A 17,749-nucleotide genomic window follows, 5' to 3' on the forward strand; every position below is an offset into this window, starting at 1 on the left:
ACCGGTACCCCCTGTATATATCCTCCACATTGACTCTGTACCGTAATACCCTGTATATAGCCTCCACATTGACTCTGTACCGGTACACCCTGTATATAGCCTCCACACTGACTCTGTACCGGTACCCCCTGTATATAGCCTCCACATTGACTCTGTACCGGTACCCCCCTGTATATAGCCTCCACATTGACTCTGTACCGATACCCCCTGTATATAGCCTCCACATTGACTCTGTACCGGTACCCCCCTGTATATAGCCTCCACATTGACTCTGTACCGGTACCCCCTGTATATAGCCTCCACATTGACTCTGTACCGGTACCCCCTGTATATAGCCTCCACATTGACTCTGTACCGGTACACCCTGTATACAGCCTCCACATTGACTCTGTACCGGTACCCCCTGTATATAGCCTCCACATTGACTCTGTACCGGTACCCCCTGTATATAGCCTCCACATTGACTCTGTACCGGTACCCCCTGTATATAGCCTCCACATTGACTCTGTACCGTAACACCCTGTATATAGCCTCCACATTGACTCTGTACCGTAACACCCTGTATATAGCCTCCACATTGACTCTGTACCGGTACCCCTTGTATATAGCCTCCACATTGACTCTGTACCGGTACCCCCTGTATATAGCCTCCACATTGACTCTGTACCGGTACCCCCTGTATATAGCCTCCACATTGACTCTGTACCAGTACCCCCCTGTATATAGCCTCCACATTGACTCTGTACCGGTACCCCCTGTATATAGCCTCCACATTGACTCTGTACCGGTACACCCTGTATACAGCCTCCACATTGACTCTGTACCGGTACCCCCTGTATTTAGCCTCCACATTGACTCTGTACCGGTACCCCCTGTATATAGCCTCCACATTGACTCTGTACCGGTACCCCTGTATATAGCCTCCACATTGACTCTGTACCGGTACCCCCTGTATATAGCCTCCACATTGACTCTGTACCGTAACACCCTGTATATAGCCTCCACATTGACTCTGTACCGTAACACCCTGTATATAGCCTCCACATTGACTCTGTACCGGTACCCCCTGTATATAGCCTCCACATTGACTCTGTACCGGTACCCCCTGTATATAGCCTCCACATTGACTCTGTACCGGTACCCCCTGTATATAGCCTCCACATTGACTCTGTACCAGTACCCCCTGTATATAGCCTCCACATTGACTCTGTACCGGTACCCCCTGTATATAGCCTCCACATTGACTCTGTACCGGTATCCCCTGTATATAGCCTCCACATTGACTCTGTACCGGTACCCTCCTGTATATAGCCTCCACATTGACTCTGTACCAGTACCCCCTGTATATAGCCTCCACATTGACTCTGTACCGGTACCCCCTGTATATAGCCTCCACATTGACTCTGTACCAGTACCCCCTGTATATAGCCTCCACATTGACTCTGTACCGGTACCCCCTGTATATAGCCTTGCTATTGTTATTTTATTATGTTACTTTTTAAAACTTTTGTTTATTATTAAATATTTTCTTAACTCATATTTTTCTTAAAACTGCATTGTTGGTTAAGGGCTTGTAAGTAAGTATTTCACCGTAAGGTCTACACCTGTTGTATTCGGCGCATGTGAAAAATACAATTGTCACGACCTGATCTGTTTCACCTGTCCTTGTGCTTGTCTCCACCCCCTCCAGGTGTTGCCCATCTTCCCCACTTATACCCTGGGTATTTATACCTGTGTTTCTGTCTGTCTGTGCCAGTTCGTCATGTTTGTCCAAGTCAACCAGTGTTTTGTCTCTGTTCCTGGTTTTCTCCAGTCTCTCTTTTTCTCGTCCTCCTGGTCCTTGTACCCGCCCGCCTTACCACTCTGCCTGTCCCTGACCCTCCCTGCAGTCATGTACCTTTGCTCCCTCTCTGGGTTACTGAACTCTGCCTGACCCGGAGCCTGCCTGCCGTCCTGTACCTTTGCTCCCTCTCTGGGTTACTGAACTCTGCCTGACCTGGAGCCTGCCTGCCGTCCTGTACCTTGGCCTCTACTCTGGATTATCGACCCCTGCCTGTCCTTGACCCTGAGCCTCCCTGCCGTCCTGTACCTTGGCCTCTACTCTGGATTATCGACCCCTGCCTGTCCTTGACCCGGAGCCTGCCTGCCGTCCTGTACCTTGGCCTCTACTCTGGATCATCGACCCCTGCCTGCCTTGACCTGTCGTTTCCCCGCCCCTGGTGTTACAATAAACATTGTTACTTCACACAGTCTGCACTTGGGTCTTACCTTGATTCCTGATAACTATTTGATTTTAATAAGATTACAGTCCTTATTAAACACTAGTTGGATAGGATTAAACCAAAGCAGAGTCCTTATTAAACACTAGTTGAATAGGATTAAACCAAAGCAGAGTCCTTATTAATCACTAGTTGAATAGGATTAAACCAAAGCAGAGTCCTTATTAAACACTAGTTGAATAGGATTAAACCAAAGCAGAGTTCTTATTAAACACTAGTTGAATAGGATTAAACCAAAGCCTGCACCAAACAGTGAGTGGTAGAAGTATGGTTTTCATATACATCTGTGAAATCTGCTGGGTGAGTCCACTAGTTGTAGCTGTGTTATGTGCAGTACTACCAACCTGCAGTGAGCGATGATGGGGCCTGCGTCTGGGGGGTTACAGGTCTTGACCCGGCGGAGGAAGGCCAGGAAGGGGGTGGGGTACTCGGGGACCCCGTGGTCGGGCCACGCCGTGAACTGGAACTGACGGACCTCCCGCTTCTCACTGGAGCCATTCTGGAGATGAGAGAGACAGGGGTGGGGTTTAGAACCACATGGAGTGTGTGTGTGAGAGAGAGACAGGGTGTGTGTGTGTGAGAGAGAGACAGGGATGGGGTTTAGAACCACATGGAGTGTGTGTGTGAGAGAGAGACAGGGATGGGGTTTAGAACCACATGGAGTGTGTGTGTGAGAGAGAGACAGGGTGTGTGTGTGTGCGAGAGAGACAGGGGTGGGGTTTAGAACCACATGGTGTGTGTGTGTGAGAGAGAGACAGGGATGGGGTTTAGAACCACATGGAGTGTGTGTGTGAGAGAGAGACAGGATGTGTGTGTGTGAGAGAGAGACAGGGATGGGGTTTAGAACCACATGGAGTGTGTGTGTGAGAGAGAGACAGGAATGGGGTTTAGAACCACATGGAGTGTGTGTGTGAGAGAGAGACAGGATGTGTGTGTGTGAGAGAGAGACAGGATGTGTGTGTGTGTTAGCTACTTTCTTAGACATTCTTATGGTATACTGCATCTATTAACCCCAAAATCTGTTCCCATGTCTGTGTGCCAACCACAATATATAGAGCGACAATAACAAAGCTGACACATGAGAATACATTTTTCCCCCAAAAAAATAAAGACTAAAAAACACCTCACATGAGCTTTACTGCTGAAGAAATAAATCTGGTAATTAAAAGTATATTTTTCTATTTATTTATTTATTTTGAATCCCGGACCATTACACTGGTTTTTGTATTTTCTGCAATGGATGTGCTTCTTTCTTCGCGGGGAAGTATAATAGATTTTTTAAGAAGGGTTCTGTGTCACAGTATACAGTATATGCATACATATGGATGCCTCTGAGTGGGTATGTGTGTGTATGTGCATGTGTGTGTGCGTGTGTGTGTGTGCGTGTGTGTGTGTGGTGTGTGTGTGTGGTGTGTGCGTTACAGATTCCCTACATACAAACTACTGCCGCCTAAGTTCAGACACATCTGACAAAATTTGTTTCCTTTGCTGGAAAACAGAACAATGAGACGCCATACTAATGCAGAAATAAGGAGAGAAAGAGAGAGCGAGAAACAGAGAGAGAGATGGCGGGAGAGAATGTGAAGAGATGTGTGTTTGAACAGAGGGAGGTTGAGAAAGAGATGGAATAGCAGTGGGTAGAGTGAAGAGAGGGAAGAAAAAAGGGCTAGAGAGAGCAGGGTGGTGAAGTATAGAGAGTAATGAGGAATGTAGAGGGACGGGTTGACAGGATGCTGTACACCAACAGATGTACACAACAACAAGCCCAAAAAGCTGCAAACTGTGAATTCTAACCAGCCCAAAAGGCCCAGTGCTACTAACTAGCCTACCTGTTAAAGAGCCATTTCCTTGGAAGCGTCTGACCCTTAGATCTCCACTCCCCCTTCCCTCTCCTCTCTCCGAAACACCCATGTCTCGTTTTCTAGCTATACACTTGTATGTTGGCTTGGCTGCCAAGTGTTTGGGGCAGCTGGGATATGAGCAGTCTGACAATTATGCCTGTAGCATTTTCTTCCGCTCACTTAGCTAAGTGCTTGGCAGACGGACATTAAAAGATGACGGACGGTGAACGAGAGAGAAAGAGGGGAGAGGTCTGGAAAGAAGGGGAGGATGTAAATAGTTTCAAGGGAGAAAGAGAGAGAGAGAAAGAGAGAGAGATGAGAGAGAACGATTATGAGAGAAAGAGATGAGAGAGAGAGATGAGAGAGAGAAAGAAAGATGAAGAGAGAGAGAGAGAGAGAGAGAGATGAGAGAGAGAGATGAGAAAGAAAGATGAAGAGAAAGATGCCTAAGTAAACTATTTCCCTCTCCTTCCCAACCATTGTTGTTTATTTGACTGTTGGATGCAGGATGTTGTGTTAGCTCAGAGAAGTACACTGTTTGTGAGTTTGAGTAGGGGAGCCAATACAATACATGGATACAGACAGACAGACTGACAGGCTCCTAAAGGGCTTGCTATCCCCAGGGCCCACCAGGCAAGACCAGCATATATCAGCTCATATCGCATTCAGACAAGTTATTATTCCTCTCACATTACTTCCACAGTGGCTTCTCCTCAGATGGCCTCACAAAAACATACAAACAACTGGATGGGTGAAGGAAACATAGGGAGTATTCCACCAAGCCTATGCAAGAAGGAAAGATGAAGATATTGTAGTTGCAAAGTAACTACAAAGTAGTAAGTACTTACAAAGTTGTTAATTAGCAAAAATGCTGAAGTTGCCCGTGATGAGATTCGAACATGCAACCTTTGGGTTGCTATACATCCACATTATACGTCCACCAATGCACTCCAACCAACCACCCGACTTTCGTTTTTTAAGTAACCTTTGTCTTATATAACCATAACAACGTAATATATCATATAATTTGAGTGTCTCAGATTTACATTTACTATGTTACGTCTAGTCTTTGAGACCAGGCTGAGGAAGTTGGGTTTAGAGTAATAACTTGCCATGAGATAACAGTCTGGACTGGAGTAGTATGATGTTGTAGCTAGATTGTTAAGGGAGTATGTGATTTAGATACTGAAGTAGAGTTTAGAATAGCAGTAGGGAGTGTGATTAAATCAAATCAAATTGTATTTGTCATGTGCTTTCGTAAGTAACAGGTGTGGACTAACAATGAAACGCTAACTTACGGTTAAATGCTGTTATGTAGTTTGAAATGTGTAATGTAGTAAGGTGTGTTTTGCTCGTGTGTACACTACAGTGTAAATTACAGCTCCACACCAGAGTTGGGGTCAATTCCATTTGAATACCAGTCAATTCAGAAAGTATACTGAAATTCAAATTCTCTTTAATGGTTTTCAATGAGGAAAGAATTGGAATTGGAATTTGGTTTACTTTATGAATTGACAGAAATTTAAATGGATTTGACCACAACCCTGCTCAACATAGTGTGAAATGAGTGTGTTATTATGCAGTATGGGTGGAGTAAAGTTGTGTACTCACTCGTACCTTGTGCAGGGAGAAAGTGCGAACACAGAAGGTGGCCAGCTCTATGGTATCCAGTAGAGTCACCTGGGTCATACCATAGGTCTCTGTGCCTCGACTGGGCCAGTACTGGTCACACTTGATCTGAGGAGAGAGGAGAAGAGGGGGCTGAGTACACAAACACACACACATCAATGAAAACACGTACGCGAGCATGCACGCACTCACACACACTGCACAAAACAATCACACAGACTCTACTATATTGTAAACCCCATTCCAGCCATCCTAAAAAGAAAACAGCTTGCGGGCTCACTGAAACACAGCAGCACTGCTTCTCTCTACTTCACATCTTCCTGAACACTGCGGGACTATTTCTCTCTCCTTCACATCTTCCTGAACACTGCAGGACTGTTTCTGTCTCTACTTCACATCTTCCTGAACACTGCAGGACTGTTTATCTCTCCTTCACATCTTCCTGAACACTGCAGGACTGTTTATCTCTACTTCACATCTTCCTGAACACAGCAGCACTGCTTCTCTCTACTTCACATCTTCCTGAACACTGCAGGACTGTTTCTGTCTCTACTTCACATCTTCCTGAACACTGCAGGACTGTTTATCTCTACTTCACATCTTCCTGAACACTGCAGGACTGTTTCTGTCTCTACTTCACATCTTCCTGAACACTGCAGGACTGTTTATCTCTACTTCACATCTTCCTGAACACAGCAGCACTGCTTCTCTCTACTTCACATCTTCCTGAACACTGCAGGACTGTTTCTCTCTCCTTCACATCTTCCTGAACACTGCAGGACTGTTTCTGTCTCTACTTCACATCTTCCTGAACACTGCAGGACTGTTTATCTCTACTTCACATCTTCCTGAACACTGCAGGACTGTTTCTCTCTACTTCACATCTTCCTGAACACTGCAGGACTGTTTATCTCTACTTCACATCTTCCTGAACACTGCAGGACTGTTTCTGTCTCTACTTCACATCTTCCTGAACACTGCAGGACTGTTTCTCTCTACTTCACATCTTCCTGAACACTGCAGGACTGTTTCTGTCTCTACTTCACATCTTCCTGAACACTGCAGGACTGTTTCTGTCTCTACTTCATATCTTCCTGAACACTGCAGGACTGTTTCTCTCTACTTCACATCTTCCTGAACACTGCAGGACTGTTTCTCTCTACTTCACATCTTCCTGAACACTGCAGGACTGTTTCTCTCTCCTTCACATCTTCCTGAACACTGCAGGACTGTTTCTCTCTCCTTCACATCTTCCTGAACACTGCAGGACTGTTTCTCTCTCCTTCACATCTTCCTGAACACTGCAGGACTGTTTCTCTCTCCTTCACATCTTCCTGAACACTGCAGGACTGTTTCTCTCTCCTTCACATCTTCCTGAACACTGCAGGACTGTTTCTCTCTCCTTCACATCTTCCTGAACACTGCAGGACTGTTTCTCTCTCCTTCACATCTTCCTGAACACTGCAGGACTGTTTCTGTCTCTCCTTCACATCTTCCTGAACACTGCAGGACTGTTTCTCTCTCCTTCACATCTTCCTGAACACTGCAGGACTGTTTCTCTCTCCTTCACATCTTCCTGAACACTGCAGGACTGTTTCTGTCTCTACTTCACATCTTCCTGAACACTGCAGGACTGTTTCTGTCTACTTCACATCTTCCTGAACACTGCAGGACTGTTTATCTCTCCTTCACATCTTCCTGAACACTGCAGGACTGTTTCTGTCTACTTCACATCTTCCTGAGCACTGAAGGACTGTTTATCTCTACTTCACATCTTCCTGAACACTGCAGGACTGTTTATCTCTACTTCACATCTTCCTGAACACTGCAGGACTGTTTCTCTCTACTTCACATCTTCCTGAACACTGCAGGACTGTTTCTGTCTCTACTTCACATCTTCCTGAACACTGCAGGACTGTTTCTCTCTCCTTCACATCTTCCTGAACACTGCAGGACTGTTTCTGTCTCTACTTCACATCTTCCTGAACACTGCAGGACTGTTTCTCTCTCCTTCACATCTTCCTGAGCACTGCAGGACTGTTTCTGTCTCCTTCACATCTTCCTGAGCACTGCAGGACTGTTTCTGTCTCTACTTCACATCTTCCTGAACACTGCAGGACTGTTTCTGTCTCCTTCACATCTTCCTGAACACTGCAGGACTGTTTCTCTCTCCTTCACATCTTCTCCATTCCAGGACTGTTTCTCTCTACTCACATCTTCTCCACTGTAGGCTTCATCCCCACCCCCCCAACCCTCCCCGTAGGCTTCACCCCCCTCCCCTAGCAACGAGGACCAATCAAAGTTGGCTAAATGCTTCCTTTCCAGCAGAGATCCACCACAGTGTGTCCAAGACAACCCCACACTACCCCCCCAACACTCACTCACGCTGTCCATTCTATTTAACCTGATGAAGATTCATTCAACATGGAGCCCCCCCCAGGCCCTGATGCGTTGTGACAGCTAGTGCAGGAAACGCATCGCTCTAACGCTCTCCTTGCGTTCGTAGTCAACGCTGGACGCCTGCTAACCCTGATGGTATCTGACAGGGGCGGAGATGGGGGGGGGTTTAAAGAAGATGAGGTTAGTCACCTGAGGTAAGGTTGGTAAGGTTGGTAAGGTTGGTTTCTAAGGCGGATTCCCAGGTATTCGTTATATTGTTGTAGGGCAATTCTAAATGCCTACGCTGATGGCTTAACTATAGTAAGGGAATACCCCCCTGATTTGGACAAAATAACATGGCAACATATTGGCATAGCACGAATCATACACACGATTGCAAAAACCACCCAAAGCGGCCCATCTCCGGGCCAATCATATGGCAATTTTCCGATGGCAATTGCCAATTGTAACACCCCAAATTTCCTTTAGATGGCGAGCGCGCTCCACCTTGGATTTTCATACAGCAAATGATACCCAATTCTTACCCAAGTCTCAGGTTTTGATAAAATGGTTTTTTTTGTTGAAAACTTAGCACCTTGTAAAAAAGTGGTTTCTGGACCGTTTTTCGAATTTTTTTCGATTGTTATGTCAATTACACATGTATAAGAGCTGTATGAACATGCTTCTGACGTTTTTTATTGATGTCGTTTTTTGGGTTGCTTTTGCTTGTGCGCAAGGCATATGATTTGTGCATTTTGAATATGATTTCATAGGAAAAAAGTGACATTTTTTTTTTCATTTTTTTTGCAAAATGACATATCCAATGCTTTTTTTTGTCACTTCTGGAAGTATTGCAAGTGCCAAATTACAGCAAATATCCAAAAGATAGCTAGAGCTCTCCGCAGTGAATTTTCATATTGCAAATGTAACACAATTCAAGTCCCAAGAGTCAAATTTTGAAAAAATGACATATTTTTTGAAAACTTTTCAACCCTAAAAAAGTGGTTTCTGGACCGTTTTTCGAATTTTTTTTGATTTTTATGTCAATTACACATGTATAAGAGCTGTATGGACATACTTTTGACATATTTTATTGACATAATTTTTTGGGTTGTTTTTGCTTGTGCATAAGGCATATGTTTTGTGCATTTGGAATATGATTTCATAGGAAGTCAAAAGTGACATATTTGCTTGTGCATAAGGCATATGATTTGTGCATTTGGAATATGATTTCATAGGAAGTCAAAAGTGACAAATTTATATTTTTTGCCAAATGCCATTAGAAATGTGCAAATGAAATGTCCAATTCTTTTTTTGTCAATTATACATGTATGAAAGTATTGAATGTGCCAAATCAGTATGTTTGTCCGTTTGCCATGTACGATCATAGGAAGTCGGTTTCCAAACCCAAAAGTCAGTGAACCATGGTCCAAATGGCATTTATACTGCCCAAATGATATATATCCCTATGTTGAGCCATCAATCAACGCAGATGGTCTACTTGTCATGTATGATGAGGGAGAAGTGGGACTCTGTTGCTTTTAACATTTTTAACGAATTTGACATGCTCAGAATGCATAATTGACTGGCCCGATGATCTCGGGATGGCCGTGCAGTGACTGTGGTTCCTCTCCATCGCTCGTTGTGTTGATTTCATCATGTCAACTTTGGTGATATTTTTTGCTGTCGAATCATAGTGCAAATGCGCGTTACATTTGCAATATTGCGCGTTACGTTTGCAATATGATTCAATGGGCATTTAGCATCACAAATTTAGGCATGCTCAAAAATACTGCAGAAATGCATTATTGACTGGCTCGATGAACTCGGGATGGCCGGGCAGTGACTGTGGTTCCTCTCCATTGCTCGTCACCCAGCAGTCAGCGTCCATCAGTCAATTAGATGTCATTTTGACACCAAACTGATAGCATCTGACACCAAATCCACTTTTTCCAACTCGTATAGAAGCCAACTATCACATATGTCAGAGAAGGCCCATAATTCACAGTGCTTTCAATTTTAACCATAAAAAAACCTAAAACACATAGTTACGTTATAGCTGCGGGTCCAGCTCTGACATTATGTGTAGGCCTATGTGAGGCGACCCCGAATCCCAAGTTTCGGCTCGATAGGTCATTCGGTGCCCGAGCAATGGCCTAATTGGTGCTGAAAATCCACTTATTCAGGGCGTTACTACGGGGTCTCTGAATGAGATATCGGACAGAGACATTGGGGTCCGTCTCTATGGGCCGAGGCGGTTTCAATGCACCTAGTCTTGCGACTCTGGGACATTTCTACATGTTGCCATGTCCGTGATATTCAAAATGAATTGAAAATATTGCAAATGTACGAGGCGGTTTCTCGGTCAGAGAACCTTCTAGAGCCCCATAAATCACCGTGCACTATCGACTTGAGCTCTAGAACAGGTTTCTAAAATTTTGGAGCTCTAGGTCTGACGGTTCTTGAATCGTTTGAACGAAAGTAACTATTGAAGGCGGTATAAGCCTCTAAGCCCCACACTATGTACCTATGGCCAAATTGTGTGTGTGTGTTTTTGTTTTTTTTGCAAAAAGAATAGACACACGTTGTCTTTGGGGTAGGCATATACAGAATCCTGAATAAGAAGTCTCTACCTTAAGAATTGACTGAATAACAGATGGTTGAGTTGCGTGATTTTCACTATATGCAGGTTGACCATATGACAATAGCTCTAGGCTGTTTTAACCACTTCCCGTTGTCACAGGAAGTTCTTACTCAACACACGTTGTCTTTGGGGTAGACATAAACAGAATCCTGAATAAGAAGTCTCTACCTTAAGAATTGACTGAGAAACAGATGGTTGAGTTGCGTGATTTTCACTATGTGCACGTAATATGACAATAGCTCTTGGGTGTTTTTAACCACTTCCGGTTGTCACAGGAAGCTCTTGCTTCACACACGTTGTCTTTGGGGTAGACATAAACAGAATCCTGAATAAGAAGTCTCTACCTTAAGAATTGACTGAGAAACAGATGGTTGAGTTGCGTGAATTTCACTATGCGCACGTAATATGACAATAGCTCTTGGGTGATTTTAACCACTTCCGGTTGTCACAGGAAGCTCTTGCTTCACACACGTTGTCTTTGGGGTAGACATAAAGAGAATCCTGAATAAGAAGTCTCTACCTTAAGAATTGACTGAATAACAGATGGTTGAGTTGCGTGATTTTCACTATCTGCAGGTGGCAATATGACAATAGCTCTAGGCTATTTTAAACCACTTCCGGTTGTCACAGGAAGCTCTTGCTTCACACACGTTGTCTTTGGGGTAGACATAAACGGAATCCTGAATAAGAAGTCTCTACCTTAAGAATTGACTGAGAAACAGATGGTTGAGTTGCGTGATTTTCACTATGCGCACGTAATATGACAATAGCTCTTGGGTGATTTTAACCACTTCCCGTTGTCACAGGAAGCTCTTGCTTCACACACGTTGTCTTTGGGGTAGACATAAACGGAATCCTGAATAAGAAGTCTCTACCTTAAGAATTGACTGAATAACAGATGGTTGAGTTGCGTGATTTTCACTATCTGCAGGTGGCAATATGACAATAGCTCTTGGGTGTTTTTAACCACTTCCGGTTGTCACAGGAAGCTGTTGCTTCACACACGTTGTCTTTGGGGTAGACATAAACATAATCCTGAATAAGAAGTCTCTACCTTAAAAATTGACTGAGTAACAGATGGTTGAGTTGCGTGATTTTCACTATCTGCAGGTGGCAATATGACAATAGCTCTTGGGTGTTTTTAACCACTTCCGGTTGTCACAGGAAGCTGTTGCTTCACACACGTTGTCTTTGGGGTAGACATAAACAGAATCCTGAATAAGAAGTCTCTACCTTAAGAATTGACTGAGAAACAGATGGTTGAGTTGCGTGATTTTCACTATGCGCACGTAATATGACAATAGCTCTTGGGTGATTTTAACCACTTCCGGTTGTCACAGGAAGCTCTTGCTTCACACACGTTGTCTTTGGGGTAGACATAAACGGAATCCTGAATAAGAAGTCTCTACCTTAAGAATTGACTGAGATACAGATGGTTGAGTTGCGTGATTTTCACTATGCGCACGTAATATGACAATAGCTCTTGGGTGATTTTAACCACTTCCCGTTGTCACAGGAAGCTCTTGCTTCACACACGTTGTCTTTGGGGTAGACATAAACAGAATCCTGAATAAGAAGTCTCTACCTTAAGAATTGACCGAGTAACAGATGGTTGAGTTGCGTGATTTTCGCTATCTGCAGGTGGCAATATGACAATAGCTCTTGGGTGTTTTTAACCACTTCCGGTTGTCACAGGAAGCTCTTGCTTCACACACGTTGTCTTTGGGGTAGACAGAAACAGAATCCTGAATAAGAAGTCTCTACCTTAAGAATTGACTGAGAAACAGATGGTTGAGTTGCGTGATTTTCACAATGCTCACTTAATATGACAATAGCTCTTGGGTGATTTTACCCACTTCCGGTTGTCACAGGAAGCTGTTGCTTCACACACGTTGTCTTTGGGGTAGACATAAACAGAATCCTGAATAAGAAGTCTCTACCTTAAGAATTGACTGAGATACAGATGGTTGAGTTGCGTGATTTTCACTATGCGCACGTAATATGACAATAGCTCTTGGGTGATTTTAACCACTTCCCGTTGTCACAGGAAGCTCTTGCTTCACACACGTTGTCTTTGGGGTAGACATAAACAGAATCCTGAATAAGAAGTCTCTACCTTAAGAATTGACCGAGTAACAGATGGTTGAGTTGCGTGATTTTCGCTATCTGCAGGTGGCAATATGACAATAGCTCTTGGGTGTTTTTAACCACTTCCGGTTGTCACAGGAAGCTCTTGCTTCACACACGTTGTCTTTGGTGTAGACATAAACATAATCCTGAATAAGAAGTCTCTACCTTAAAAATTGACTGAGTAACAGATGGTTGAGTTGCGTGATTTTCACTATCTGCAGGTGGCAATATGACAATAGCTCTTGGGTGTTTTTAACCACTTCCGGTTGTCACAGGAAGCTCTTGCTTCACACACGTTGTCCTTGGGGTACATATAAACAGAATCCTGAATAAGAAGTCTCTACCTTAAGAATTGACTGAGTAACAGATGGTTGAGTTGCGTGATTTTCACTATGCGCACGTAATATGACAATGGCTCTTGGGTGATTTTAACCACTTCCGGTTGTCACAGGAAGCTCTTGCTTCACACACGTTGTCGTTGGGGTAGACAGAAACAGAATCCTGAATAAGAAGTCTCTACCTTAAGAATTGACTGAGTAACAGATGGTTGAGTTGCGTGATTTTCACTATGCGCACTTAATATGACAATAGCTCTTGGGTGTTTTTAACCACTTCCAGTTGTCACAGGAACCTTAGAATCGACACAGGTAGACCTCACAGTAGCCTGATGGATTGTTGTAGAAGACAGGTTCATAAGGCATTCATAACCCACATAGGCTTCAGGTTGAATTTTGGAGAATAGTCTATGTGTTCCTATGGGGAGAGAAGTCATTGCACACAGTTTGATCTAAACACCTTCTTTTCACTGTGAAGGGTTAATGCCACAGGGTCAAGGTTGGCTTGCACAGATCGGGAGGACCTCAGGAACGCTCCTGGTTCCTCTCCATCGCTCGTTGTGTTGATTTCATCATGTCACCTTTGGTGACATTTTTTGCTGTTGAATCATATTGCAAATACACGGATGCGCATTTGCAATATGATTCAATTGGCATTTAGCATCACAACTTTGGCATGCTCAAAACCACTGCAGAAATGCATAATTGACTGTCCCGATGAACTGGGGATGGCCGTGCAGTGACTGTGGTTCCTCTCCATCGCTCGTTGTGTTGATTTCATCATGTCAACTTTGGTGATGTTTTTTGCTGTTGAATCATGTTGCAAATGCGCGTTACATTTGCAATATTCCATGTTACGTTTGCAATATGATTCAATGGGCATTTAGCATCACAAATGTGGCATGCTCAAAACCACTGCAGAAATGCATAATTGACTGTCCCGATGAACTGGGGATGGCCGTGCAGTGACTGTGGTTCCTCTCCATCGCTCGTTGTGTTGATTTCATCATGTCAACTTTGGTGATATTTTTTGCTGTTGAATCATGTTGCAAATGCGCGTTACATTTGCAATATTGCGTGTTACGTTTGCAATATGATGCAATGGGCATTTAGCATCACAACTTTGGCATGCTCAAAACCACTGCAGAAATGCATAATTGACTGTCCCGATGAACTGGGGATGGCTGTGCAGTGACTGTGGTTCCTCTCCATGGCTTGATGGTGAGTTTTTTTTGTGATTTTTGGAAAAATGTCCAAAATGACTAGGTGCGCCCCATACTGGATGGGCACTGATGGAAGGTGCTCCCTACCCAACCGCGGACCCCTTGCACCACCCTAAAGTCATTTAAAAGCCTTCTAAAAAAATACTCCTGGTAACCCATTTCGGGTCACCATGTGCACTGATGCGCATTTGCAATATGATTCAATGGGCCTCAACATCACGAATTTGGCATGCTTAAAAACACTGCAGAAATGCAAAATGAACTGTCCCGATGAACTGGTGATGGCCGGGCAGTGACTGTGGTTCCTCTCCATGGCTTGATGGTGACATGAGAGAAGTGGGATTGTCGTTTTTTAGCAATTTTTTTGAAAAATGTCCAAAATGACTAGGTGCGCCCCATACTGGTTGGGCACTGATGGAAGGTGCTCACTACCCAACCGTGCACCCCTTGCACCACCCTAAAGGCATTTAAAACCATTCTAAAAAATTACTCCTGGTAACCCATTTCGGGTCACCATGTGCACTGATGCGCATTTGCAATATGATTCAATGGGCCTCAACATCACGAATTTGGCATGCTTAAAAACACTGCAGAAATGCAAAATGAACTGTCCCGATGAACTGGTGATGGCCGGGCAGTGACTGTGGTTCCTCTCCATGGCTTGATGGTGACATGAGAGAAGTGGGATTGTCGTTTTTTAGCAATTTTTTTGAAAAATGTCCAAAATGACTAGGTGCGCCCCATACTGGATGGGCACTGATGGAAGGTGCTCCCTACCCAACCGTGCACCCCTTGCACCCTCTAAAGGCATTTAAAACCCTTCTAAAAAATTACTCCTGGTAACCCATTTCGGGTCACCATGTGCACTGATGCGCATTTGCAATATGATTCAATGGGCCTCAACATCACGAATTTGGCATGCTCAAAAACACTAAAGATATGCAAAATTGACTGTCCCGATGAACTGGGGATGGCCGGGCAGTGACTGTGGTTCCTCTCTATCGCTCATTGTGTTGATTTCATCATGTCAACTTTGGTGATATTTTTGCTGTTGAGTCATATTGCAAACGCACGTTACGTTTGCAATATAGCGCGTTACGTTTGCAATATGATTTAATGGGCATTTAGTATCACAAATGTGGCATGCTCAAAAATACTGCAGAAATGCATAATTGACTGGCCTGATGAACTGGGGATGGCCGGGCAGTGACTGTGGTTCCTCTCTGTCGCTCATTGTGTTGATTTCATCATGTCAACTTTGGTGATATTTTCTGCTGTTGAATCATATTGCAAACGCACGTTACGTTTGCAATATAGCGCGTTACGTTTGCAATATGATTTAATGGGCATTTAGCATCACAAATTTAGGCATGCTCAAAAATACTGCAGAAATGCATAATTGACTGGCCCGATGAACTCGGGATGGCCGGGCAGTGACTGTGGTTAATCTCCATTGCTCGTCACCCAGCAGTCAGCGTCCATCAGTCAATTAGTTGTCATTCTGACACCAAACTGATAGCATCTGACACCAAATCCACTTTTTCCAACTCGTATAGAAGCCAACTATCACATATGTCAGAGAAGGCCCATAATTCACAGTGCTTTCAATTTTAACCATAAAAAAACCTAAAACACATAGTTACGTTATAGCTGCGGGTCCAGTTCTGACATTATGTGTAGGCCTATGTGAGGCGACCCCGAATCCCAAGTTTCGGCTCGATAGGTCATTTGGTGCCCAAGCAATGGCCTTAATTGGTGCTGAAAATCCACTTTTTCAGGGCGTTACTACGGGGTCCCTGAATGAGCTATCGGACAGAGACATTGGGGTCCGTCTCTACGGGCCGAGGCGGTTTCAATGCACCTAGTCTTGCGACTCTGGGACATTTCTAAATGTCGCCATGTCCGTGATATTGAAAATGAATTGAAAATATTGCAAATGTACGAGGTGGTTTCTCGGTCAGAGAACCTTCTAGAGCCCCATAAATCACCGTGCACTATCGACTTGAGCTCTAGAACAGGTTTCTAAAATTTCGGAGCTCTAGGTCTGACGGTTCTTGAATCGTTTCAACAAAAGTAACTATTGAAGGCGGTATAAGACTCTAAGCCCCACACTATGTCCCTATGGCCAAATTGTGTGTGTGTGTTTTTTTTTTTGTTGCAAAAAGAATAGACACACGTTGTCTTTGGGGTAGGCATATACAGAATCCTCAATATGAAGTCTCTACCTAAAGAATTGGCTGGATGACATAGGGTTGAGTTGCGTGATTTTCACTATATGCTGGTTGACCATATGACAATAGCTCTTTGCTGTTTTTAACAACTTCCGGTTGTCACAGGAAGCTCTTACTCAACACATGTTGTCTTTGGGTTAGACATAAACAGAATCCTGAATATGAAGTCTCTACCTTAAGAATTGACTGAATAACAGATGGTTGAGTTGCGTGATTTTCACTATATGCCGGTTGACCATATGACAATAGCTCTTGGCTGTTTTTAACAACTTCCGGTTGTCACAGGAAGCTCTTGCTTCACACACGTTGTCTTTGGGGTAGACATAAACAGAATCCTGAATATGAAGTCTCTACCTTAAGAATTGACTGAATGACAGATGGTTGAGTTGCGTGATTTTCACTATCTGCAGGTTGCTTATATGACAATAGCTCTAGGGTGATTTTAACATTTTCCGGTTGCTCCAGGAACCTTAGAATCGACACAGGTAGACCTCACAGTAGCCTGATGGATTGTTATAGAAGACAGGTTCATAAGGCATTCATAACCCACATAGACTTCAGGTTGAATTTAGGAGAATTGTCAATGTATTCCTATGGGGAGAGAAGTCATTGCACACAGTTTGATCTAAACACCTTCTTTTCACTGTGAAGGGTTAATGCCACAGGGTCAAGGTTAGGCTTGCACAGATCGGGAGGACCTCAGGAACGCTCCTGAGGTTGAATTGTGCTTCTAACCCTAATGGTTCTCTCACTGTCACCCATAAGCACTTGACATATTGGTGCAGGCCTCATTTTGGGCCTAGTTTTCTCACGGTCGCTGCGCTCATACCGAGCAAGCTACGGTCAAGCGGGGCGTCTCATTGAACTCGTCTCAGCCTAGAGATAATGGTAATGCCATTGCAGGCTCTTTGTGTCTTTAAGCACCGCTCTGTGTCACTCCGTCCTTGCTGTGTGTGTGTTTGAGAGAGCTTTTCTTTGACATCTGATGGGATAAATGACTGATTTACAGTTCATGAGGGTTGCCTAGTCACACATATGAAGTTGTGGAAAGATCTGAC

The 17,749-nt window shown here is 44.0% G+C and overlaps 1 protein-coding gene across 1 annotated transcript in view; it reads right to left on the reverse strand.

The window, feature by feature from the left end:
* Positions 1 to 17,749, reverse strand: part of LOC115151250 (receptor-type tyrosine-protein phosphatase S-like) — a 394,494-nt gene that overhangs the window by 16,512 nt on the left and 360,233 nt on the right. Inside the window, exons 29-30 of the mRNA XM_029695206.1 lie at positions 5,738 to 5,857; positions 2,624 to 2,778 (exon numbers count right to left, since the gene is read on the reverse strand). Coding sequence (XP_029551066.1) covers positions 2,624 to 2,778; positions 5,738 to 5,857 — 275 coding nt within the window. The remainder of the gene's footprint in view (positions 1 to 2,623; positions 2,779 to 5,737; positions 5,858 to 17,749) is intronic.

This window comes from Salmo trutta, chromosome 17, assembly GCF_901001165.1.
Source record: "Salmo trutta chromosome 17, fSalTru1.1, whole genome shotgun sequence".
Classification (NCBI taxonomy): domain Eukaryota; kingdom Metazoa; phylum Chordata; class Actinopteri; order Salmoniformes; family Salmonidae; genus Salmo; species Salmo trutta.